Source organism: Sminthopsis crassicaudata, chromosome 6, assembly GCF_048593235.1.
Source record: "Sminthopsis crassicaudata isolate SCR6 chromosome 6, ASM4859323v1, whole genome shotgun sequence".
In the NCBI taxonomy this organism is placed as follows: domain Eukaryota; kingdom Metazoa; phylum Chordata; class Mammalia; order Dasyuromorphia; family Dasyuridae; genus Sminthopsis; species Sminthopsis crassicaudata.
The window spans coordinates 252,630,401-252,653,984 of record NC_133622.1 but is presented as its reverse complement, the minus strand read 5'-3'; the positions used below and the strand labels follow the sequence as shown (position 1 = coordinate 252,653,984).

Below are 23,584 nucleotides of genomic sequence, written 5' to 3'. Positions count from 1 at the left end.
TTTGGGTTTCTCACAAGGCCTTTATTTACACTGGGCAGGGAGCCCCCTGCCGGTACAGAAGGAGCCAGCCTGCGGGCCGGGCGGGAGTCCTCCCGCGGTTCGTCTCGGGGCCGGGCCTGGGGGGGGCGCTGGCGCTCAGAGGATCGCGCACTGGCTCTTGCGGCCCACCTCCACCAGGGAGAGCAGCAGCCCCAGGTTGCGCTGGGCGTAGGGCGGGTAGCGCAGGGAGTTGAACTTCTCCAGGCCCGCGCTCCGCAGCAGGCAGCCCCGCCGGTGAGAGAAGGTGTCGAAGCTGAACTTCCCGTGGTACGCGCCCAGGCCGCTGTTTCCTGCGGGATAGAAGGGCGGCGGCCGGTGAGGGGCCGGGCCTCCGGAAGTGGGGGGGTCAGCAAACCCTCCGCGCAGGACCCGAACCGCGGCCCCTTAATCCACTGCGCAATTAAGCCCTAAGGACCCCTGAGGAGAGATCCGAGCTCCGAGTGGGGGAGCTACTGGAATGTTCTCCCTGTAGTGGGGGGGGGGGGGCAGGGGCTGATACCGAAATGAGTCCTGCATTATTTCACACGGATAGTTTTTGCTCGCCCTGTTAGTGAGTGGGGGAGGCGAAGAAGGGAGGGAGAAAATTTGGAATTCGAAAAAATGCTTAAAAGTAATAAACATTTCAACTCTTGTGCCTTTTGCTGCAGAATTGTGAGTCCACGAGGGCAGGAATTGAGTCTTTTCTAACCAGCCAGGCCCAGGAGGGCCGTTTGACTCAGTAAACATTAAAGTTGGGTCAGCAGTGAGACAGTGGGGAGACCTTGGAATCAGGGAAACGGGTTCAAGTTTGATTTCTCCCCCATTCCAATATGGCGGGTGGGACAGGAAATGGGGGGTCTGGAGAACTGGGCCCCAGGGGTTGGGGCGGATGATGAGGCGGAGCACCGGGCCTACCTACTCCTCCAAAGGGCAGCGTGGTCAGCGTCATGTGCATGAAGCCGTCATTCCCACAGAAGCCCCCACTGCTGGTCTGGTCCAACACCTGGTGCACCACCTAGGAGAAAGCCGGGAGGGCTCAGGGGGGCCCGGGACGCCTGCGAGGGCCTCTCACTGCGGGCATTGGCTGCCCGTCCCTGTGCCCAGAAGGTCTCAGCATTGAGAAACGGAGAGATCAGTACCAAGGCGAGGAGCCAGAGGGCAGATTCAGGAGGGTGAGGGCCGTCGAGTCTCCGCGTTCTCCTCCCCTGGACTCCCTGAGCTGTGGGACACACTCTAGCCACTCCTTCTTTCCATTCAGGTGGTCCCCGGCAACCTCATCCCTTCGGCCTGGACTCTCACAAAGGCCTCTCACTTCCAGTTCTCCTTTGGTTGCCAAAGGAGCCCTCCTGAAGTACAGTTCTCAGTGTGCTGCTACCCTGCTCCAGAACCTTCTTGTCTCCCTCTTACCGTTAGGATAAATTAGATTTGGAGGCGGGAGGGAGCAGGGTTCTGAGACTAGAATCCAACTCATTTGAAGATGGGGATCCCCTCTACACACTAGGGCAGCCAGGAGCATATAGGACAGGGTGCTGGCCCTGGAGTCCAGACAACCTGAGTTCAAGTCCAGCCTCAGACACTAGCTGGGCCATTCTGGGCAAGTCACTTCACTGTTTGCCTCAGTTTCCTCATCTGTAAAATGAGCAGGAAAAGGAAGTGGCCAATCATTCCAAATCTCTGCCAAGAAACCCCTGATGGAGATTTGGACACTGGGCAACACCAGAACTGCTGCTGAGTGGGTGGCTGGTCATCCAGCCTGTCTGGAGACCTCAGGATGGCCGAGTCTCCACTTCTCTGGACAGCCCACTAGTGCTCTGGCCACCTCTCAGTGTTAGGACTCTTTCCCGAGATCCAGCCATTTTGTAACGTGCCTCCTGGCAGTTACAATTACTAGTCTGTCCTAGGCCCAACAGAGTACCTTTGACCACTGACCTTTGCAGTGTCAACTCTACCCTCCTCTGAGGCCTTCAAAGGTCTCTGGCCACGATCTCTTGAATCTATAGTTTAGTAACCGGTAGAACGCTCAAGAACAGCCACATGTAATCTTAAAAGCATTTATTATACCTACTCACATAATGCCCTGACTGATGTCTTCCTCTCTTTATTAGGACTCTTTCCCCAGATCCAGCCGTCTTCCTCTCTTTATTAGGACTCTTTCCCCAGATCCAGCCGTCTTCCTCTCTTTATTAGGACTCTTTCCCCGAGATCCAGCCGTCTTCCTCTCTTTATTAGGACTCTTTCCCCAGATCCAGCCATCTTCCTCTCTTTATTAGGACTCTTTCCCCAGATCCAGCCATCTTCCTCTCTTTATTAGGACTCTTTCCCTAAGATCCAGCCGTCTTCCTCTCTTTATTAGGACTCTTTCCCTAAGATCCAGCCGTCTTCCTCTCTTTATTAGGACTCTTTCCCGAGATCCAGCCGTCTTCCTCTCTTTATTAGGACTCTTTCCCTAAGATCCAGCCGTCTTCCTCTCTTTATTAGGACTCTTTCCCAAGATCCAGCCGTCTTCCTCTCTTTATTAGGACTCTTTCCTGAGATCCAGCCGTCGTCCTCTCCTTATTAGGACTCTTTCCCGAGATCCAGCCGTCTTCCTCTCTTTATTAGGACTCTTTCCCCGAGATCCAGCCGTCTTCCTCTCTTTATTAGGACTCTTTCCCTAAGATCCAGCCGTCTTCCTCTCTTTATTAGGACTCTTTCCCGAGATCCAGCCGTCTTCCTCTCTTTATTAGGACTCTTTCCCCGAGATCCAGCCGTCTTCCTCTCCTTATTAGGACTCTTTCCCTAAGATCCAGCCGTCTTCCTCTCTTTATTAGGACTCTTTCCCGAGATCCAGCCGTCTTCCTCTCCTTATTAGGACTCTTTCCCTAAGATCCAGCCGTCTTCCTCTCTTTATTAGGACTCTTTCCCGAGATCCAGCCGTCTTCCTCTCCTTATTAGGACTCTTTCCCTAAGATCCAGCCATCTTCCTCTCTTTATTAGGACTCTTTCCCCGAGATCCAGCCGTCTTCCTCTCTTTATTAGGACTCTTTCCCCGAGATCCAGCCATCTTCCTCTCTTTATTAGGACTCTTTCCTGAGATCCAGCCATCTTCCTCTCTTTATTAGGACTCTTTCCCTAAGATCCAGCCGTCTTCCTCTCTTTATTAGGACTCTTTCCCTAAGATCCAGCCGTCTTCCTCTCTTTATTAGGACTCTTTCCCGAGATCCAGCCGTCTTCCTCTCTTTATTAGGACTCTTTCCTGAGATCCAGCCGTCATCCTCTCCTTATTAGGACTCTTTCCCGAGATCCAGCCGTCTTCCTCTCTTTATTAGGACTCTTTCCCCAGATCCAGCCGTCTTCCTCTCTTTATTAGGACTCTTTCCCCAGATCCAGCCGTCTTCCTCTCTTTATTAGGACTCTTTCCCCAGATCCAGCCGTCTTCCTCTCTTTATTAGGACTCTTTCCCGAGATCCAGCCGTCTTCCCCTTTGTGCTTCCCATTTCTCGGCCCTCTGAGGCCATGCTGGACAAAGCGAACCGCACCTCCGCAGGACAGCTCAGCCCCAGTAGTTTTGTCCTTCACTCACTCGTTCTGGCTGGGTGTGATTCTCTGTGACTGCCATTTTCTTGGCAGAGACAATAGAGGCTTGGTTGGCTATTGCCTTCTCCAGCTCATCTTACAGTTGAGGAAACTGAGGGGAAGGTGATGTACCCAGGCTCTCACAGTGTCTGAGGTTGGATTTGAACTCGGGAACGTGGGTCTTCCTGACTCTGAGCCCAGTGCTCTGTGCACTGTGGCATCCCCAGGCCACTCCTGTGTCCCCAAGGCCTCCCCTGCCACTTGCACTTGCAGCTCCCTCGGCCCTTCCTGCCAGTCACTCTCTGACTTGTCAACTAGCGTGCCAGGAGCCAAGTCATCTCCATATCAACTCTTTAGGCCTGTTTGCTCTCTGGGCCTCCATGTCAAGCTGCTGTGGTCCATGAAATGCCCCCAATCGTTTTAATAGAGTATAATGCCTCCCCCCAGCCCAGGGAAGTCGACTTTTAAAAGCCGCACAGGGGTTGGTATTTTCCCACATCAAGATCCATCGGGAGGACCCGTCATTGCCCTTTGTTGGGGTTGTTTTCAGAAGCTGGTTCCAGCCCCACGTGTCAACAATGTCAGTGGCACAGGACCGAGAACAGACCCTTGGGAAGACCCCTCCTTTGGATACTATGCAAGCGGAAGCCGACCCACAGTGAGAGCTCTGGTTCTGGCACCGTCCCTCTCGTACCCAGGAGAAGAACCTGAGAGACCTGGTCGAGCACTTGGTGGGAACCTAGCTGGAATGTGGAGCCCAGGCAGGAGGGGAGAGGAAACCTGCTGGTGGCCGGGGCCGGGCTGGCTCTGAAGCACCCCCAGTCCTCTCCACATTGAGACACTCTAGAAGCGGGTCGGCAGTCCAAGTCCAGGACACCCCCTCGTGGAAGGACGACAGGTATGCCTCGGAAAGCCTGCGGGGAGCACTCCACTGCTCCCTCTCCTCCAGCCCGAACCTGGGGTTCAGCACGTTGGGACAGAGCCTTCCTGCTGCCGCTTCCTCCTCCTCTGCGCCTCTGGGGAGAACAGTCTGGTCCTTCAGCTCTTTGTTCTGGCTCACCAGACTTGGGGAACCTCATGAGAACCTCATGAGACGCTCCATCCCTGAAGGACGGGCCATCGTCTGGACGCCTCACTCAGGGAACGGGCCGACCCAAGTCGGCCCCTCTTGACTCGGAACCTCAGCAAGGGATGAAATTTGCTCAGCACGTAAGGGTGTCTCAGCTGCCCGGGGAGAATGGCAGCTAGGGCAGAGGTGGGGAGCTGTGCAGGGAGGGAGCGGGTGGGGGCCGGGAGGTGAGGGTCGCCTTGACTCCAGCCTGTTCCCTTGCTCCCCAGGACTCTGACCTCCCCCTCACTCCACACAATCCGCTGCCCCCTGGCCTTAGACCTGCCCCTCAGACCCATTTCCTCCAATTCCCTGGCACTTCCCTCCCCTTACCTTGGAGTCATTGGAGAAGGCGTACAGAGCCAGGGGCTTCTCCCTCTTCCTGATGAAGGCGATGGCCTCCTCCACCCCGCCCACGGTCAGGATGGGCAAAATGGGCCCAAAGATCTCCTCCTGCATCACGGGGTCCGTCTCCTTCACATCCACCAGCACCGTGGGGGCTGCCTCGGACCACAGAGGAGACCTCAGCTGGGGACCCACGGGGGGGGGCGTATGGAGGGGTCGTGCTGCCGGCCACGGAGACCCCAGGGGTGGGAGGGCCCCGGGCCTGGTCCCCCAGAGGCTCCTCCCTCAGCCTGAGCAGCCCAGGGCCCCCCAGGGGGAGGGGAGCACTCACCGATGTAGCGATCTTGCTCGTCTGACTGGCCGCCGAGGGCCACGCGCCCGCTGCCCAGCAGGCCCCGGAGCCTGAGGAAGTGCTTGGGGCTGATGATGCGGGCCAGGTCGGGGGAGCTCTGAGGGTCCTTCCCGTAGAACTGGGTCACGGCGCGCTGCAGGGCGGGCAGCAGCTTGTCCTGCATCTCCTGGCTGCACAGCACGTAGTCCGGGGCCACGCACGTCTGGCCTGCATTGAAGAAGCGGAACCAGGCCACGCGGTTGGCCACGTTCTGGAGATCGCAGTTGTCATCCACGTAGCAGGGGTTCTTGCCCCCCAGCTCCAGGGTGATGGGGGTCAGGTACTGGGAGGCTGCGGCCATGACGATCCGGCCCACAGTGGTGTTCCCTGGGGATGGAAGAAGTGTAGACCCCTAAGCGTCTCCTGCAGACCCAGGAACCGGGTTCTCAAAGGCCCCGGGCCCAAGACAGCCCAAGCCACTTCCTCGGGGCGGCCCTCCTGGTGACCCGATGGTGCAGTCTGGCTGTCCCCGCCGGACCCTCCCAGACCCACCTGTGAAGAAGATGTAGTCGAATCTGTTCTCCAGGAGGGCGGTGGTCTCCTGAGGGCCCCCCAGCACCACAGCAAAGCAGTTCTGTGACACAGGGAAGAGCTGGTTCCTTGGGGCAGCCCGTCCAGACTCCCTGCCCAGCCCGGAACACTCCTCCTCCTTCCCTCTGTCGCCTGGACCCCCAGCTAGAGCCCTCGCCCATCGTCACCGGCCCAGCTCTGAGCGGTTGCTACGCTTTCGACTTCTCGGGTCCAGAGGGAGAAGCTCGGGGGGCCCCTCCCCCAAAGCCTCAGTCCTGCTTTCACCAGGAGGCTCCCCAGGCCAGAGGGATCATCACAGCCGGGAGGGGGAGCTTGGGCAGCTCCGGGCTGAGCCTCACCTTGTCCAGGTAGCGGGGCAGCACCTCCTCCATGATCTTCTCCACGCTGCTGGTCATCTCGGAGGGCTTTAACACCACACAGTTACCTGAGGGGAGGGGAGGAGAGCCGGGTTCAGCTGGGGAGCCCCCTCGGTCTGGGCGGGGAGGAGAGCCGGGTTCAGCTGGGGAGCCCCCTCGGTCTGGGCGGGGAGGAGAGCCGGGTTCAGCTGGGGAGCCCCCTCGGTCTGGGCGGGGAGGAGAGCCGGGTTCAGCTGGGGAGCCCCCTCGGTCTGGGCGGGGAGGAGAGCCGGGTTCAGCTGGGGAGCCCCCTCGGTCTGGGCGGGGAGGAGAGCCGGGTTCAGCTGGGGAGCCCCCTTGGTCTGGGCGGGCTAGGACAGCAGCCTGATCCCCAGGGGCTGCTTCCTGAGGCTGGACCAGTCCCCCCTCCCCCCCCCCCCCCCCCCCCCCCCCCCCCCCCCCGGTCTCCAGGAAGGGGAGGTGTGGCCGTGAGGCTGGCGAGGACAGGTTTGGGAGGGAGGGCGGGCAGGAAAGGGGGACGGACTCGGGCAGAGTGGACCTGATCCGCTTTCTGAGGCCTGGGAGGAACCTTAGAACCTTCGTGTCCTAGAACCTTAGAACCTTTGTGTTCTAGAATCTTAGAACCCAGAGCGTCAGAACTGAGCCTGAGAACCTAGAAGGGAGCTGCAGGGAGGGGATGTTCCCAGCTGTGGATGATGTGGTCAGGCAGGGGGAGGCTCACTGACCACATTCCTGGGCCTTGGGGTGTCAGGAATAACCAGTGATGTCACAGCCGGAGCTTGCTTTCCCATAAAGCTCTTCCGATCGGACCCCAAGATCCCTGAGATAACACTTCGCCCCCCCGCCCTCCTCCTGAGCTGCCTCCCACTCCCCATGAAGGGGCTTTAGGGCTCTTAGAGAACGTAAGAGGACCCTCGCTCAACCCCAGTCCGCAGAGGCAGGAAAATGGAGGAATCTTGCCAAGGTCCCCAGGGTGTCAGGCGTTCTTGGACAAGAATCTGGGGCCCCTCACTCACGCTGGCTGCTCTCCTCGGACCCCCATCTCTCTCCCTGCAGCTCGGCCGGGAACAGCAGGGGAGGGGCGGGGGGTGGTGCCCCCGAGGTCCGGGCCCTCAATCCTCACCTGCTGCGATGGCCCCCACCAGAGGAACCAGCATGAGGTTCAGAGGGTAGTTCCAGGGGGCGACGATGAGGACCACGCCGTAGGGCTCCTTCCGGATGAAGGCCGAGTCCAGCTGTGTGGCCTGGCCACAGAGACGTCCTTGGGCCCTGAGCCGGGTCTCAGCTTGGGGCCCTCAGGGAACCCGAGGAAAGAGAAGCCCCTGGGAGGGGAGCACCTGCAGGGGAGCCTCCCTCCGCCTCCCAGCCTCTCTCTGGCTTCCCATCGGGCCCCCAGCCTCCCCATTAGCCCTGCCTCCCACTGGGCCCCCAGCCTCCCTCCTGCCTCCCTCCTGCCTCCCACCTGGCCTCACCAGGTTTTTAGACACATGTTCGTCCTTCATCCAGCTGTGCAGGCTGTTCAAAGCCAGGTTGATCTCACTCTGGCAGATGCTGATCTCGGAGATCTCTGACTCAAAGGGAGGCTGCAGGAGAAGGGGGTTGTAGGTCAGGCCCCAGGCCCTGCCCTACATGTCCCAGCGCAGGCCCCCCCAGCCTGGCTTAGAGGCCTGGGCTCCGTCCTCTCCAGGGCTCTAGGGCCAGCAGAGGCAGAGAGGCTCGGCCCCAAGCTGGCCCAGTGGGGGAGGGGGGCTTCCTCAGGCTAGTCCCAGAAAGCACTTGCCAAGTCACCCTGAGAGCCCTCCAGCAAGAGGATCGCAGAGCCTGGGGGGGGCAGGTGGGGAAGCCCCCGAGACATAAAGAGAGGCAGAAAAGGAGGGCGGTCTCGGAGGCCACAGGAAGCACCCAGAATAAGCAGAAGGGGAGCTGAGGGCACTAGGAGGGGTCGGGCAGGGGGAGATGGGAGGGGGTCTCTCTGTTATAGTAAGGAATAAAATGAAAGAGAAAAAACATTTTTTTTTTTCCTGAGGGAATTGAACCAGGGTCACACAGCCAGGAAGTGTTAAGTGTTGGAGGCTGGATTTGAACTCAGGTCCTCCTGACTTCAGGGCTGGGGCTAAATGAGAAAAATTCAGCAAAACTAATCAACACATCAAGAAAAAATGTATTGTTTTTGGATACCTCCAGTCTCCCACCTTTGCAAGAATGGAAGGAGGAAGGGAAGAAGGATGGAAGGAGGAAGGAAGGAAGGAAGGGAAGAAGGATGGAAGGAGGAAGGAAGGAAGGAAGGAAGGAAGGAAGGAAGGAAGGAAGGAAGGGAGGGAGGGAGGGAGGGAGGGAGGGAGGGAGGGAGGGAGGGAGGGAGGGAGGAAGGAAAGAAAGAAAGAAAGAAAGAAAGAAAGAAAGAAAGAAAGAAAGAAAGAAAGAAAGAAAGAAAGAAAGAAAGAAAGAAAGAAAGAAAGAAAGAAAGAAAGAAAGAAAGAAAGAAAGAAAGAAAGAAAGAAAGAAAGAAAGGAAAGAAAGAAAGAAAGAAAGAAAGAAAGAAAGAAAGAAAGAAAGAAAGAAAGAAAGAAAGAAAGAAAGAAAGAAAGAAAAGAAAGAAAGAAAGAAAGAAAGAAAGAAAGAAAGAAAGAAAGAAAGAAAGAAAGAAAGAAAGAAAGAAAGAAAGAAAGAAAGAAAAGATGCCCTGACTGGGTCTCCAGAGAAGCCTTTCTGGCCTTACCTTGCGTAGATCCTGGGCCAGGGCAGCCAGGAGGGAATCTCGGTTTTCCTTCAGAAAGCGGCTCAGCCCTTCTAGCTGGGCAGCTCGGAACTCTGCTGGGCGGGTTTTCCCGGAGTGGAAGGCTTCCCGGAGGCTCTGCACAATGTCTGCAAAGGGATTCATCCTGATTCTGGAAGAAGGAGGAATTGGCTTGGGGCTGGAGCGCCCTGTGGCCCTGGAGACCCCAGGCCCAACACTCCGCCACACAGAGGCAAGAATGTGTGCCCCGATCATTAAATGTGGACTCCCCCAAATGCTCAGCACTAGCTTGTTAGGTTCTTGCTAAGTGTTAATGAAATAATGAAATATTAGGTTCTTACTAAGTGCTAAGTCAGTACTTGACAATTCTCTAGTTCTGGCCTTTACTGGGGAAGAGCTTGCATGCTAGGAGGAACAAGTTCATTGGTTGAAGTAATTTTTCCCAGAAGCCCTTGCATTATCCCATGCCCATTCTCTGGGAGGATAAAAGAGATACTCCAGAGATAGGGAGTCTCTGCTCTAGGCCAGAGTTGAGTCGGCTCTCTACAGGAAGAAGAATCTGTTCAAGAGATTTGAGTTGACACAGCAGCTCTCCTCCCAGAGAGCGATCAGCAGCTTCTGGAGACAACAGCACGTTAGGCCAGCTCTTCAGGGAGCCGAAAGCTGTCCCTCCTTCCTCTGAGCCCTTTAGGACAAGGAGCCTCAGAATCAGGTTGCACGACCTCAGGCCCAGGACTAGACGGGGGCTCCAGACCACTGAGCCCGACCTCCTCCTTTCACCGAGGAGCCCGCCAAGGCCCAGGGATGGCTCTGGTTTGGAATGGATGATCTAGAACTCAGATCCAGGCCTTCTGCTGGAATTTTGGGGGCTGATTTTAAAAACAGCATGGCTGGGAACCAGAACCCAGGTGCAGCCACAAGGGTCGCTGACATCTCTTGGTGAAGGCGGGAAAGAAAACTCAAGCATCTTAGAAAGGTTTTCGGGAAGGACTGAAACTACAACCTCCCGGGGGGCAGCCTCGATCTGTGAAAGGGGAGAAATCATTTCCGACTCCCAGCCAGGTGGGGAGACCTGGGTGAGAACGTGGGCACACGTAAACTATTTCTAGGAGAGATGCCGGCTGGGTTTCAGGCTGCCGGAATCCCCAGTCTGCCCCGCTCAGTGCCCGGCTCTCCCCGGGCTCCCCGGCCCCATTTCCCTTCCCACCCCCTCCATCCCAGACCGGTCTGCCAACCGATTCCTGCAACAGCATTCCATTCCTGCCTCCCTGACTTTGTCCAAAAGCTCGCTCCCCTCCCTCGGTCTAGAAGAATCTCTGGCTTGAGATTCCTTTTTATATTCTCCACGTTTCTGAGTGTTGTATTCATGTTGCAATCCCTCCGTTAGAACGGGAGCTCTGGTAGCCATTGTGTCCCTCACACCCATCCCCCTTCTACCTACTGCCCCCATAGCAACAAATGTTTGCTGACTTGACCCTTCAGTTTCCCGGAGAACCAGCTTCTCCATTCATCGAGAGTGACGTCCCAGGTAGTCCAGACTCCCCTCTTATTGACTTACTGAGTCACAAGCAACTCAACAAACAGACCAAGCCTCTTTACCATGGAGATAAGATGCCCCAAAAATGCCAGTGCCAGCCAGAGAGCCCGGGGGGCACAAAGGCACACCCTCGCCTCCCTCTCATACCTGCCTGCCTAGGTCTGGGGCAGAGAGCTAGCGGTGTAGACACTAGATGCAGTGACAGTCAGCAGCCAGCAGGGGATTCTTTCTGAAATAGATCAATGACATAGACAAATGAAATTGACCGCAAACCCACCACCCCGGGGATTCTCCCCTTCTTCCCTCTCCTGCTGGGAGATTCCTCTGGATTATTACCAGGAAGCGTTAGAGAGGGGGAAAGGTTGCTGGGACACCTTCTCATCCCCTCTTCCATCTCAGGGGAGAGCCCTTTCACGATATCTATGCTAGCCCACCACTCTGCCAGAAAGTCCACCATCAAACCCCACCTCGGATTACTGACCTTATCTCCTGCCAAAGTACACCCCAAACCCCACCTCGGATTACTGACCTTATCTCCTGCCAAAGTACACCCAGCTCGGGCCCTCCTCCAATTATCCCTTGTAGAAGGCCCGGGGGGCCCTAACCCTGGCCCTAGACTCGTCTATGAAAATTAATGACAAATATTTTCTGAAACCACTAAACCAAGTATGGTTCGACTTGCCGGGCTCCTGAAAGGAGCACTTGCCCCCAGAGCTGTTTTTAGAACCGGGTAACCAAGGCGAAAATCAGGATGTTCGGACTTGCTGGGCCCGAGGAAGGAACGCTCGCCCTATTAACTGCTCCTCGAGCCCAGGTACCAAGTTGTTGACCTGACTGTTTATAAGAGGTCCTGTGACTAAGCTGTCGCCCCAAAAAGATTCTGTTTCTTGCATTGTTAGTATCCCTAACAAGGCCTTGAGCCACAATTATGGTGTGGAAGCTTTCTTTTCCCTGACCCTAGTATCAGTCAGGTGGCCATACTTTGGGGCTCTCCTGCTTTGGCGAAACGAAGGTTTGGCTTACAGAGGATCCCGTGTGAATGTTCTCACCTTGGCTCCGAACCAAATGCTCTCCCGATGCAACACTACAGTGTCGTGGGGTTTGCCATTTATCACCCTATTAAAAAAATAAGTAAATAATAAAAAAATAATTAAAAATGACTCTATGCTTGCTTCTTCATTGTCATTCCAGTATACTTAATTCATGCCTGGTGCAGAGAAAGTGCTACAGCAAGGCTGACTGATTGATTATGGATTGCAAGCTGGATATGAATTGGTTGTAAGGGAGCTGTATTTGAAGGCAGAGGTCTTGAGTTCAAATCCTTGCTTGACTATTTAGATTTGAGGTCAATCACTTAACCTCTCCTTAGGTCTCAGTTTCTTTTTTCTTTTCTTTTCTTTCTTTTTTTTTTTTTTTTTCTGAGGTAACTGGGATTAAATGACTTGCCCAGGGTCACACAGCTAGGAAGTGTCTGAGGCTGGATTTGAGCTCAGGTCCTCCTGACTTCAGGGTCAATGCTCCATCCACTGTACCACCTAGCTGTCCTGGCCTCAGTTTCTTTAAATGTAAAAATGAAACAGTTGGACTGGAACTCCTTCCATCCTGGAATCTTTGATTCTCTTCTCACAAAACTTCTGTCTGGAGGGTCAGGACGAGGGTCCCACTGTCCGGGTCCTGGCTGGGCTCCAGTGTATGGAGCATGGCCCGGAGAGGGGCGGATGTATCCTGAATGTTGTATTTTTTCTCTTCTCAAAGGTGAGGGGAAGGGCAAGAGGGAAGAAGAGCTGAGAAAATAGAAGCCATGGGCTGCCTCAGGAGGCAGCGAGCGCCCCAGCGCGGGAGGGTTACAACAGGAGTCTGGTTGGGAATTCCAGCTCAGGAGTGGACAAGACTTGAGACTCTGAGGGTCCAGAAGCTAGCTGCGAGCGTTTGGGGAAGGGAGAGAGGGAGGGAGGTCCCAGGCCCCAGAGGAGCCACTTCCCAATTTTGCCTGCGACAGTTTGAGCTGAATCACTAGATTGCTACAGAGGGGTCAGCGGCTTTCAGTGAAACAGTGCGGCCATTTCGGTTCGAGGCACCCGTCCTCGGCCTTTGAGGCTTCGGTCGGCCGCCCTTGCCCTCATCCCTTGGCTGACACGGCCCCCAAGGCCCAGGGCCACACAGGGAGGAGATGTGTAGCCAGGGCTCCTGCTGTAGGCCGAGGGGACAGGAGGTCCTCAGTCAGTGGCCCCCAATTTGAAGCCTGGCATTGCCCACATCCCTGGCGGACAGGCTTCCCTGGCTGGCCCAGGGCTCCTCGTTTCTGGGGGTTGGGCTGGCTAGGTGACTACCAGGTCCTCCTTTCAATCCAAAGGCTTGATAACCTCAAGGAGGGTCTGGGCCAGAGCCAACTTAGAGCCAGAAGGCCACTCTGCAGAAGGTGGAGGAGCTCCTGCTGCCGCAGGGAGCGGGGACGAGCTGGGAGCAGGGACAAGGAGGCAGCGGGGACGAGGCCCACAGCAGGCGGCCTGCTCCACTTTCCTGCTGCTCCCAAAGGACCCCTGGCCTTGGGACTGCCGGGGCAGGGGGAGGCCGGTGCTTTGGCCCCCGAGGGACATCGTCTGCGTGGGAGCGAGAGGGCCGGCAGCTTTGGCCATCGGGTGGGAGGGCCGCGGCTGTCCGGTGCCATGGAGGCGCTGGAGGCCCGCCAGGTGACCTGGCAGCCAGAAAGGCTGATCCCTCTGCCTTGGGGAGAGCTGGGAGGAGCTCCGCGGCTGGGAATCTATTCAGATTATTAAAGACTGATGAGAGACTCTCCAACTGAAAGCGGAAACCCGCAGGAAGGAGCTGGTCCCAGGTCCCGGAGCAAGCTCCCGCCCTTCAGCCTCCGGAGGGATTATTTTCCTAGTTGTTGAGACCTCTGGGTTTGCGCGGGGAGGGCCCGAGGCTTGAACCTCCGTGGCCCTTTCCTAGGCGTGTGTCCGGAGCAAGCTGCTCCAACTCTGCCCGCCTCAGTTTCCTCATCGGTACAACTGGGCAGCGAGGCCCGGGCTGGGCTGTCGGAGTCCGCGCCCTCCCGCTGCAAGCGCTGCTTTCTCCGCTTATTTAGCTCTGCAGCCCGGAGCCTGACCGGCCCGTACCGAGTAGGGGCTTCATAAATGCCCCGCCGCCGGGAGCCCCGCAGTCCCCTGGAAAACCAGCGCTTTCCCCGCTGCCTCAGCCCGGCCCCGCGCTCCTCCCGAGGGCCTGGGTCTCATGCTTCCAGCTGGGGGCGCTCGGGGCCCCGCGTTCCTCGAGCGGACGGGCCGTGTCCGCCCAGCCTCCCCTGCCCCTCTATTTGTACAGAAAGAGAAACTGAGGCTCGGGCGGCCGAAGGGACTGCCCCGCGCTCCCCGGGCTCCTAGGGCGCAAAGCCGGGATCTGAGCCCAGCCCGGCCCGGGGCGCCCTCGGGGGAGCGCTCCCCAAGCGAACCGGCTCCCGGAAAGCGGAGCCCCCCTCACTCCCTCCCCCCCCATTTTCCTCGCTTCTTACGGGAAAACAGCGAGCCCATTCCGGCCTCCAGCTCCTCCCTCTCGGCCTCCCACCTCCTCTGGGGGTCGGGGGGGAGGCAGGGCCGGCCGGGGGAGCCACGGAACTCGGGCCCAGTTCCTTTCCTCCCTTCCCTTCCCCGACGCCCCCGCATCTGGCGGGCCCGAGCCACGTGGGAAGAGTCAGGCGGCCGGGGAAGGGGACGCCGGGCCGGGACGGAGCCTGACCGCCCTCGGCACGCGCCCCCCGCCCCCACAGCGCCCCGCCCCGGCCGCTCTAAGCCCGACGGCCGCCCTTGCCGGCGGCTCCCGCAGCCAGCGGCCGGAAGAGGGGGCGCACTGATCGCACACCCGATCCCAGTGATCGCACTGCTCCCATACTCGATCCCAGTGATCGCACTGATCCCACACCCGATCACAGTGATCGCACTGATCCCACACCCGATCCCAGTGATCGCACTGATCCCAGACTCGATCCCAGTGATCGCACTGATCCCAGACTCGATCCCAGTGATCGCAGTGAGCAGTGCCCAGGGTCCCCTACCTGAAGGTGTGGGTCAGTTCGCTCCGCTCGATCTTCCTCCTCCTCCCTTCCCTCACCCGCTCAGAGGCCGGGTCCCTCCGCCAGCCTTCCCCGGCCGCTTATAAAATTCCGCCGGTAGCTGGCCCGGCCCCTGGGAGGCGGGGACACCCCCTGCCTCCCCCCTCCCCCCCCCAGGCCAGAGAGGAAGACTCGGCCCGGCCTGGAAGTTCTCGGCCCGGGGGCGGCTAAAGGCTTCCTGCCCGTGCCCGGCTCCCCAGCCGGCGGGTTCCCGAGGCGGCACCTCCCCCACCCGGCCAGAGACGGGGCTGAAGGAGAGACCTTGGCTCGGTCATCTTGGGGCCCCGGGGCTCTTCCGGAGGGAGCGGGCCCTCGGGATCCGGGTCCCGGCAGCGGTTCCAACCCGGCCCCAGGGCCGGGAGCCCGGGTGTCTCTGTCTGGGCCTCCTGCCAGCCCGTTACCCTGAGCACGCTAACAGCCCAGGTCAGGGCCAGAGCCGGCTCCCTGACATCAGGCGGGCTCCCTGGGCGCTCCCCGCCGGGTCCCCGGGGCCGCTTCGGGAGAGAGCAGGGGGGACCCCCCCAGTGCCGGGGGCTGTCTGACACCTGATGTCCTCTGGGGGACCCGGCGGGGCCGGCAGGGAGCCTGGAGGCTCAGAGATCTGGGGTTCGGAGATTGGGGCGAAATGGGAGTTTAGAGACCCAGGAGATTCTGGGGGTTCAGAGATTAAGAAAATTCTGGGGGTTGAGAGATTGGGGAGAAATGGGAGTTTAGAGACTCCAGGAGATTCTGGGGGTTCAGAGAGTGGGAAGATGCTGGGGGTTCAGAGATTAAGAAAATTCTGGGGGTTCAGAGATTAAGAAAATTCTGGGGGTTCAGAGATTAAGAAAATTCTGGGGGTTGAGAGATTGGGAAGATGCTGGAGATTCAGAGAGTGGGAAGATACTGAGGGTTCAGAGATTAAGAAGATTCTGGGGGTTCAAAGATTGGGAAAATGCTGGGGGTTCAGAGATTAAGAAGATTCTGGGGGTTCAGAGAGTGGGAAGATGCTGGAGATTCAGAGAGTGGGAAGATACTGAGGGTTCAGAGATTAAGAAGATTCTGGGGGTTCAGAGAGTGGGAAGATGCTGGGGGTTCAGAGATTAAGAAGATTCTGGGGGTTCAGAGATTAAGAAGATTCTGGGGGTTCAAAGATTGGGAAAATGCTGGGGGTTCAGAGATTAAGAAGATTCTGGGGGTTCAGAGAGTGGGGAGATGTGGGGGTTCAGAGATTCTCCTTTCCCTGTCTGGCTCTGCCCAGCTCCAACAAAAATAATGGTCACAGCGTGGAGTTTCCCGAACATATCATCTGCTCAGGGCTGACCCGCAACCTTCCCGGCCCCGGCCCTCCAGGCCCGCACATTCTGCCTTTCCGGTTTAGCTCCCGGCCTCCTCCCAGTCCCTGGAGGAAGCCCCAGGTGCCCCTGGGATCTGAGGATTCTAAGAAGACCTCAAGCCAGAGCCGCTGCCCACTGAGGAGGCCAAGGAGCCGCTCCCCACGCGGAATACTGAGCGGTGCCCGGGGAGGACGGACAAGGGGGCGCAAGCAGAGCTGAGGTGAAGAGGCCTTCCCAAACACGGCCGCTGCCTGAGCAGGGGTGGCCAGGACCCACTTTGGCAGAACAAAGAGCATTATGGGGGAGGCGCTAGAAATCCCACAATCACTGAGGAAGCTTCTCTTACTTGGAGCAGGGGCTGCTAGGGACAGCTTTGTGTTTCAGGAATCATTGTTGGCTCCCCCCCAGTCTCCACTAAAATCCTGCCTCCCAGAGGAAGGCTTCCCTCTGCTTGGCTCCTGTAGGGCCAGGAGACGCCAGCAAGAGCCTGAAGGCCTTGGCCTGGCGGGCCAGCAGAGGCTCCAGAGCATCCCCTGAAAATCCCGATGTCTTCAGTGGCTTGCACGCAGTGGGTGCCTAATAATGGTGACTGACTGACAAGAGCTGGAGCCGGGAAACCAGTCAGGAGGCTATAATAATAGAGGCCCCAAATAGCCGCTCTTCACCCCTTTGAACCCTCTTTGGCCCTGAGTCTGTCACCTCCTCCAAGAGGCCGGCCCTGACTGCTCTCCAAAGGCCACAGCCACCTCTGCGGCACTCACAAGACATTGGGTGGGTGGCTGCTGGGCGTCCCGGCTCCTTAGGTCTTCCTGGCCCTGTCTTTGACTCTCCCCCTCCCCCCCTTCACCCAAGCATATACAAACACTTAACGCCCTGAGGACCAAGATTGGCTCAAATCCATCCTTGTCTCCCAGAAGGCACCTGGCACCTGCCCTGGCTCCGAATTAAACCTCTGGGACCTGGAGTGAAAGCGGATCCCATGAATCATCCCCCTGCTTCTCCCAGGTCAGCGACCCCAGTGGGAGAATAAGTGTCCGGGGTTCAGACCTGAGCTCCGTGACAGGACCAGGAGAAGGTCCAGCCGCCCATCTTACAGAGGGGAAAACCGAGGCCGAAGGAGGGAAAGGTCCCCTGCCCCCAGTGCAGAGCTCTTTCCTCCGTAATTTGTCACAGGCAGGGCAAGTGCTGGATTTCAGCTTCCTTGTCTCTAATGCCAGCTGACATTTATGAGGCGCCGCTGTCCATCTGCGGTCTCCCTGGATTCCAGCCACGGCCCTGGGGACTGTGGATCCCCTGACTGTGTTCCCCTGGGTCAACCTGCTGGCCCTGCCGCCCTTCAAGGCCCGCGCCCTTACATGTCCCTGGTACAAGCGTGATCCTCTGGTTGGGGTTCGGGGGGGGTTGGAAGGGTCTCGGGCCCTCCAGCATCAGGCCACCAGAGCGGCTGCCCCCTGGGCCGGACCTGGGCTCTACCTCTCCTCACTGGCTCTGCTCTGAGGGGCCGGAAAAGGTCCGGGAGAGCCCCGAGTCCTTGGCCTGGCAGAGGCTCCAGAGCTTCCTCGGACAATCCCGCCATCTTCAGTGGGCGCTAAACAAAAGCTTGCCAACCCCAGGGGAAGCCTCCCAATGCCAGGTTTGGCCCGGATCACATTCTGCCCGTGTCGGGGCCATGGAGGCCGGAGGACCTGACTGCCTAGACCCTCCTCTCAGCTTCCATGAGCCGGTGCTCTCTCCGGCCTCCCTGCCCCTTCCCGGGCCCCTGTGCTGCCCCTCAGCCGTCTCTGACCTTCTCAGGGTGGGCATCCCGCAGCTTGTCCGTCCTCCCTTTCTCCCGTGCTCTCTCTCAGTGACCTCCTGAAAGATTCTTTATCCTCCTACGCAAATACCTGCTGATTTCCTCCCGGAGCCCTTGTCTTCTACCCATCAGCCCTCTCCCAATGGACACCCCTGGGTCTCTCCATCAAGGCAGCCAAGGTGGAATTGCTTCCGCTCCCAATCCGCTCCCAATCCGCTCCCGATCCGCTCCCCTCCTCAGCCTCCCTCTGCCTGTTGTGCTTCCCCCTCCAGGCCACGGCCCACACTGCTCTTGTCCTCCTAACCTCCAGCCCCAAGGCTGCAGATTCTCCCCGGACCCCTCTGCCACCCGGCCGTGGGCACCTCTGCCCGCTCCCGGGCACCATGGCAAAGGCTTTCCCATCTCTCCCACCTCCACCCAGCCTGCCCCAGGGCACTCTGTCTGAGGCAGGCTGGACAGCATTTCTCTACTGGGGTGGCCCCCACCTCGCTTTCCCGGCTTATTCAGTGACGCACTCCCAGCTCGGGCCCGACGGGCTTGCCGACTGTCCCTACGCCCGGCGCCCCTCACCCCACTTCTGCCTCTGAACGCGTGGCTCCCTCGAGTTGAAAGCCGGGACTCAGTTGTGGCTGCCCGCAGAGACCGTTCCTGGTCCCCTACCTGTCCACACCTGATGGAGGTGGACAAGCCTTCCCCCCGGCGGCCTGGGAGGTCCTCGAGGGCAGGGATGGCTGGGTTTCTGACTTCCCAGCACCCAGTAGGTGCCCAGCTCAGTCCGCTCTTAAGTTGGGTAGTTCTAGCACATCTTACCTTTTCTGTGCCTCAGTTTCCTCTTCCGTCAGAGTGCAGTGCCCCCTGCATGCCAGCCTCCCGGGCTTGCTCTGAGCAGAGCTGCTTGTAAAGCTGGGAGCTGGAAAAAGGGAGCTGTCACTCAGGCTCTGGTGCTCGCTCCCTGGCAGCTCATGGGCAGAGGCTGGCGCTTCTGCATGGGAGCCTGGGGCTGCAGGGGTCAGAAAGGGAGAAGTGGGCTCTGGGGCCTCCCAGGAGGCTGCGCCCCACCTCCGGCGCCCTCCCCCGCCTGTGGAAGCCAAAACAAAGGAAGACTTCTCTGTGCAGCTGAGGAGACAGGAGGGAGATTGGGTTACAAGTGGGTGGGGCAGAGAGCGCATCCTCCCTGCCCTCCGCCTGCCGAGGCCAGCCAGTACCCACCGCGCCCTGCCTCGCCCCGGCTGCCCGTGCCCCCACGCCACCTGCCTTGGCCCGGGGTTCCTCGGGGGGCCCTCACCCCAGCTCTGCAGCCTCCTTCTGTTTACCTGGCCTGTGCCTCCATCTGCTTGAAGGTCCCCATCCCTGCCCCCCAGGAGGGGTCCCAAGGGAGGGCTGGAGGTGGCTGGCCCTCCTTGGGCACAGGGAGGAGGGCGGGCGACTCTCCTGGTCTTGTCGGAGAGACCCACAACTCTCAGGCTGCCACCCCGTCACGTGAGCCAGCATGTGACAGAACTCCATCCTTGCCACCTGGAGAAGAGCCAGGGAGAGACAGGAGGCGGGCTGGGCCAGGGAGCAGGCGCCCGCTGGCTCCCTGGCCCGCTGGCTCCTTCCCCCTCCCCCAGGGGCCGGTTTCGCGGGTGCAGCCCAGGGCCAGGGGGCCGGCCGGACCTCGTTTCTGGTCCTCCCTCTGCCTGGCGTGGTCGCTGCGGTGATGGGGACAGCGAAGGCAGAGGTCTGGGTTCAAGTCCAGCCTGAGACAGGATGCTCGGGCCAGGGCTGTCATTTCCTTGCTTGGCAGGTAAGTCTCTTATTCTCCAGGTAAGCAGCTGGCCTGAGGTCACACGGGTCACCAATGGCAGAGTCCTCTCAGGCGCCCTGGCTGCTGGCCGGAGGGGGCCTCTCTGAGCCTTGCCCGGATTCTGAGCCTCCTCACCATGGAAAGGGCTTTGGCAGCTGCCAGCATGGATGGCCATGTGTTGGCGGGGGGACGAGGCATGCCTGCTTCTGGGTCTCTGGAACCCCATCTTCCTGGGGCCTGTCATCCCCCTCCCTGGTGCTCCCGCCTCTCCCTCTGAGCGCCTCCTCCATCCTCCCCCACTTCAGGAGGGCTCTCCTCTCCCTGCTTGGCGTGGCCCTGCCTCCAGATCCTCTTCCCTTTTCTTCTTCCCTTGGTGGATTGAAAGCTCTTTTGTATCCTCTTAGCTTAGCTTGGGACTCAGCATGCAGAAGGTTCTTAATAAATGCTTATTGACTCAGCCACCTATTAGCCATGTGACCGGTCCCGTGAAGGACTTACCCACAGTTTCTTTATCGGTAAAGTGGGTCAGTTGGACTATATATTTTTCTGAGGTCGCTTCCAGCCCTACCTTATTGGCAAGTGACTGATTTAAGGTCACGTGGTGAGTGTGATAGCAGCAGAGCCAGAGAAGCTTCCTGGCCCCCCTGCCCAGAGCAAGAACCCCAGGGCCCCTGGCTGGTGGGATCCCAAGCCCTGGGCCGAAGGCCTCCGTGGCCACAGGGGGGAGGCGGCCTCCTTGCACCCCAATTGTCCTTCCAGGACCTGGGCGGCCTCCAGGGAGTGCTGCCGTTTGTTTTCCCCTCACACGCTGGCTGGCTGGGCCCCTGCCACCTGGCTCCTCCCCAGAGACATTCGAGTCGGGGGCCCCTCTGCTAATCCACAGGCCGGGGGGCCCTGCCCAGCTCCTCTGCTCTCAGGGCCCTCCCTTCCCCAGCCCGGGCCCTTTACAAACAAGCACTCTTTCCTGCGAGCCTCCCACAGCTGGAGCAGGTTGGGTGTTCTGATGGCCATTGTGTAGACGCAGCAACTGAAATCTCAGCCCCAACCCGCTTGGCGAGCTCAGTTCTCTCAGATCTCCGGCCTTTCCTTATGGATGATCTCCAACTCGGGGCCAGCCCAGTCTTGTTTGTCCGCTGTTGTTCCCATGCTCCTCCTTCCCCATGAGGTTGACCTGAGGATGGAGGCTAGGTTTTGCCTTTTTTTTTTTTTTTTTTTTTTTAATTTTTAGTGCTCAGCCAGTTCCTGGCACACAGTAGGTATTTGCTTAACAAGTGATCATTGATTGGTTGAGGCCCAGAGAGAATGACTGATCGTCCTGGGGTCACACAGCCAGTCAGTGCTGGAGCAAGTTTCAGACCTGGGCACCAAGGCTGGCACTCTCCCAACCGTGCCAGGAAATCCATCGGCCAGATCAAGGCGGGCGGCCAGGGGGCGGCTGGACCTCTCCAGCTAGGTGTCCTGGAGACCCACATGGCCAAAACAGGCCCTGGGATCTTCCCCCACAAACCTTCCTCCCTTCTAAACCTCCCCCATTTCTGCCACCCTTCTGACAACTCAGGCTCCTAATTTTATCCTCCACTCAGCCACCCCCCATTTCCTCAGTTGCCGAGTCTTGTCTTCTCTACTTTCCAACATGTCTCACATCTAGGCCCTTAATTCACTCACATAGCACCGGCCTGTTTCAGGATGTCACCCCCACAGCTGGACCATTGAAATAACTTTCCCAGTCCCACAGCGAGCAGAGGCTGGGCCGGAGCCCAGAAACCAGCAAACAAGCCCCTGTCTGTCCACCAGTCATTCAGTCTGGCCCTGGAAGACGCAGTCATGATGGGAATGAGGCCCAGAGCAGCTGAGCTGAGTAAGGGGAATCCAGAACCGAGGGAAGGGTCAAATTATCCAAGGAAGCCAGGACTCCTCTCTCTGTTGCTGTAAAAATGTCTCAGGAGCCCCTGGGTCATCTGGTAGGATGTTTCTTTCTTTCTTTCTTTCTTTCTTTCTTTCTTTCTTTCTTTCTTTCTTTCTTTCTTTCTTTCTTTCTTTCTTTCTTTCTTTCTTTCTTTCTTTCTTTCTTTCTTTCTTTCTTTCTTTCTTTCTTTCTTTCTTTCTTTCTTTCTTTCTTTCTTTCTTTCTTTCTTTCTTTCTTTCTCTTTCTTTCTTTCTTTCTTTCTTTCTTTCTTTCTTTCTTTCTTTCTTTCTTTCTTTCTTTCTTTCTTTCTCTCTCTCTCTCTTTCTTTCTTTCTTTCTTTCTCTCTTTCTCTCTTTCTTTCTTTTTTCTTTTTTCTCTTTCTTTATTCCTTTTCTTTCTTTCTTTCTTTCTTTCTTTCTTTCTTTCTTCCTTCATTTCTTTCTTTCTTTCTTTTTTTCTCTCTCTTTCTTCATTCCTTTTCTTTCTTTCTTTCTCTCTCTTTCTTTCTCTCTCTCTCTCTCTCTTTCTTTCTCTCTTTCATTTTATTTTTTATTAAAACTTTTTATTTACAAAACATATGCACAGGTAATTTTTCAACATTGGCCCTTGCAAAGCCTTCTGTTCAAGGATCATTTCACATATTGAGCAAAAGACAGAAAGTGTTGAGTGACTGGTCTGAAGCAATTGAGACAAAATGGAAATCAAACATCTCTGGAGAAATCTCTCAATCCCTAAGGCGTCTCAAGCAGAAACGTTTGAAATGAAAGGAAACCATTAGCATTATTTGGCTGAGATTCACTGTAGGTGATGGGTTAATCAAGACGATGAGCAAATCAAGAAGCGTTTGAAATCGGCCAGAAGAAAAGGCAGGGAGGAAGCCATCTCCTTAATGGCCATATACAACAAGAAGTCCTGGAAAACCAGCCTGCTAAGGATGTGCTCATTGAGAGACAATCTGACCATTGGACACACCGAGAGATAGGGGAGAAGGAGGAAAGCCTTCGTTAGTGTTTCCCTTTTGTTTTTGGAAAGGGGGTAGATGTCATCTGTGCTTTCCCAGGACAGGTTCCCAGGACTTTTATTTTGGATATCCCGAGTGCTTTTATGTTTAATATCAGGGGACAAAAGCTAGTTAACCCAGAATTTTTGGTTTTCATCTGAAGGGGTGAATATGGGGATATGGACTTTTTATATACCATATTTGACTTAATAGCTCTAGTACATGGTGATCTCACAATGTCAAGGGTTTCCATGGTTATATATAAACACACACACACACACACACACACACACACACACACACTGACTATATATTAATATATTATCCATGGTAGGGGAAAGAAGGGAAAGGAAATCACTGATTCCCGACCCAGGCACAGTTTTAGTAAGTATCTGAGGGTAGGAGCGCTCCTGGCTAGTGTCCAGTGAGTCCCTCAGTGAGCATCTCTGTGCCTTACATAATTTCAATGTGTCCACCTTTATGAGACTGCAACTGTAAAAGTGTCCTTAAGGCAAAGTTTTGACCAGGTAATTTACCCCGGAGAAGGGTAGAAATAGTCCACATTCTATTAGCTGCTCTCTGTCATAATACATTGTTGGTAGAACTGTGAACTGATTCAACCATTTTGGAGAGCGACCTGGAATTATGCCCAGAGAGTACTGTGTATACCTTCTGACCAATTCCACCATTAGGTCTGTCTCCCAAGGTGATCACGAAAAAGGAAAAGAAAGAGGGCAGCCAGGGGGTGCAGTGGATAGAACACCAGCTCTGGAGTCAGGAGGACCAGAGTTCAAATCCAGCCTCAGACAGTTAACACTTCCTCTTGTGTGACCCTGGGCATGTCACTTAACCCCAATTGCCTCAGTAAAAAAGGAAAAGGGTAAGAGGAAAAATAAATTATATGTTCTAAAATATTTATAGCAGCTCTCTTTGTGGTGTCAAGGAACTGGAAAGTGACTGGGTGCCCATCAACTGAATAAGTTATGGCATGTGTATGCCATGGAATATTGTTGTTCTATAAGAAATGGCCAACAGGATGATTTCTGAGAGGCCTGGAAAGACTTACATGAACTGATGCTGAGTGAAATGAGCAGG

General features: G+C 56.8%; 1 protein-coding gene and 1 long non-coding RNA gene across 6 annotated transcripts; one reads left to right on the top strand and one right to left on the bottom strand.

Moving 5' to 3' along the window:
- On the bottom strand, positions 1–19,274 carry ALDH3B1 (aldehyde dehydrogenase 3 family member B1). Of its 5 annotated transcripts, none has more exons than XM_074275148.1 (13): positions 19,111–19,274; positions 18,608–18,797; positions 11,628–11,694; positions 10,726–10,807; positions 9,024–9,192; positions 7,777–7,887; positions 7,428–7,548; positions 6,287–6,372; positions 5,910–5,991; positions 5,358–5,744; positions 5,015–5,181; positions 934–1,033; positions 1–329 (listed from the first exon to the last, which is right to left on the bottom strand). In XM_074275148.1, the coding sequence occupies exons 5-13, from the start codon at positions 9,183–9,185 to the stop codon at positions 136–138; spliced, it is 1,410 nt and encodes a 469-aa protein (XP_074131249.1). In that variant the 5' UTR covers positions 9,186–9,192; positions 10,726–10,807; positions 11,628–11,694; positions 18,608–18,797; positions 19,111–19,274; the 3' UTR covers positions 1–135. The 5 variants fall into 5 exon arrangements, with proteins under 5 accessions (XP_074131249.1, XP_074131250.1, XP_074131253.1 ...); XM_074275149.1 differs by having other exon boundaries at positions 18,608–18,707; XM_074275152.1 differs by lacking the exons at positions 18,608–18,797; positions 19,111–19,274 and adding an exon at positions 14,948–14,969.
- A 1,573-nt stretch (positions 19,275–20,847) lies between these two features.
- LOC141546951 (uncharacterized) lies at positions 20,848–23,369 on the top strand. The gene is made up of 2 exons (XR_012483469.1): positions 20,848–21,544; positions 22,075–23,369. It is a non-coding gene; the product is annotated as an uncharacterized LOC141546951 (long non-coding RNA).
- The last annotated feature ends 215 nt before the right edge of the window (positions 23,370–23,584 follow it).

What these genes read in the sequence shown, in the direction of transcription:
- ALDH3B1 (XM_074275148.1), bottom strand. Translation starts at nt 9,185, where the DNA reads ATGAATCCCTTTGCAGACATTGTGCAGAGCCTCCGGGAAGCCTTCCAC. An exon ending in CGACTACATCTTCTTCACAG is followed by an intron (nt 5,745 to 5,909) that starts GTGGGTCTGGGA and finishes TTCCATCCCCAG; the next exon opens with GGAACACCACTGTGGGCCGG. An exon ending in CCTTCTCCAATGACTCCAAG is followed by an intron (nt 1,034 to 5,014) that starts GTAAGGGGAGGG and finishes GCTTTCTCCTAG; the next exon opens with GTGGTGCACCAGGTGTTGGA.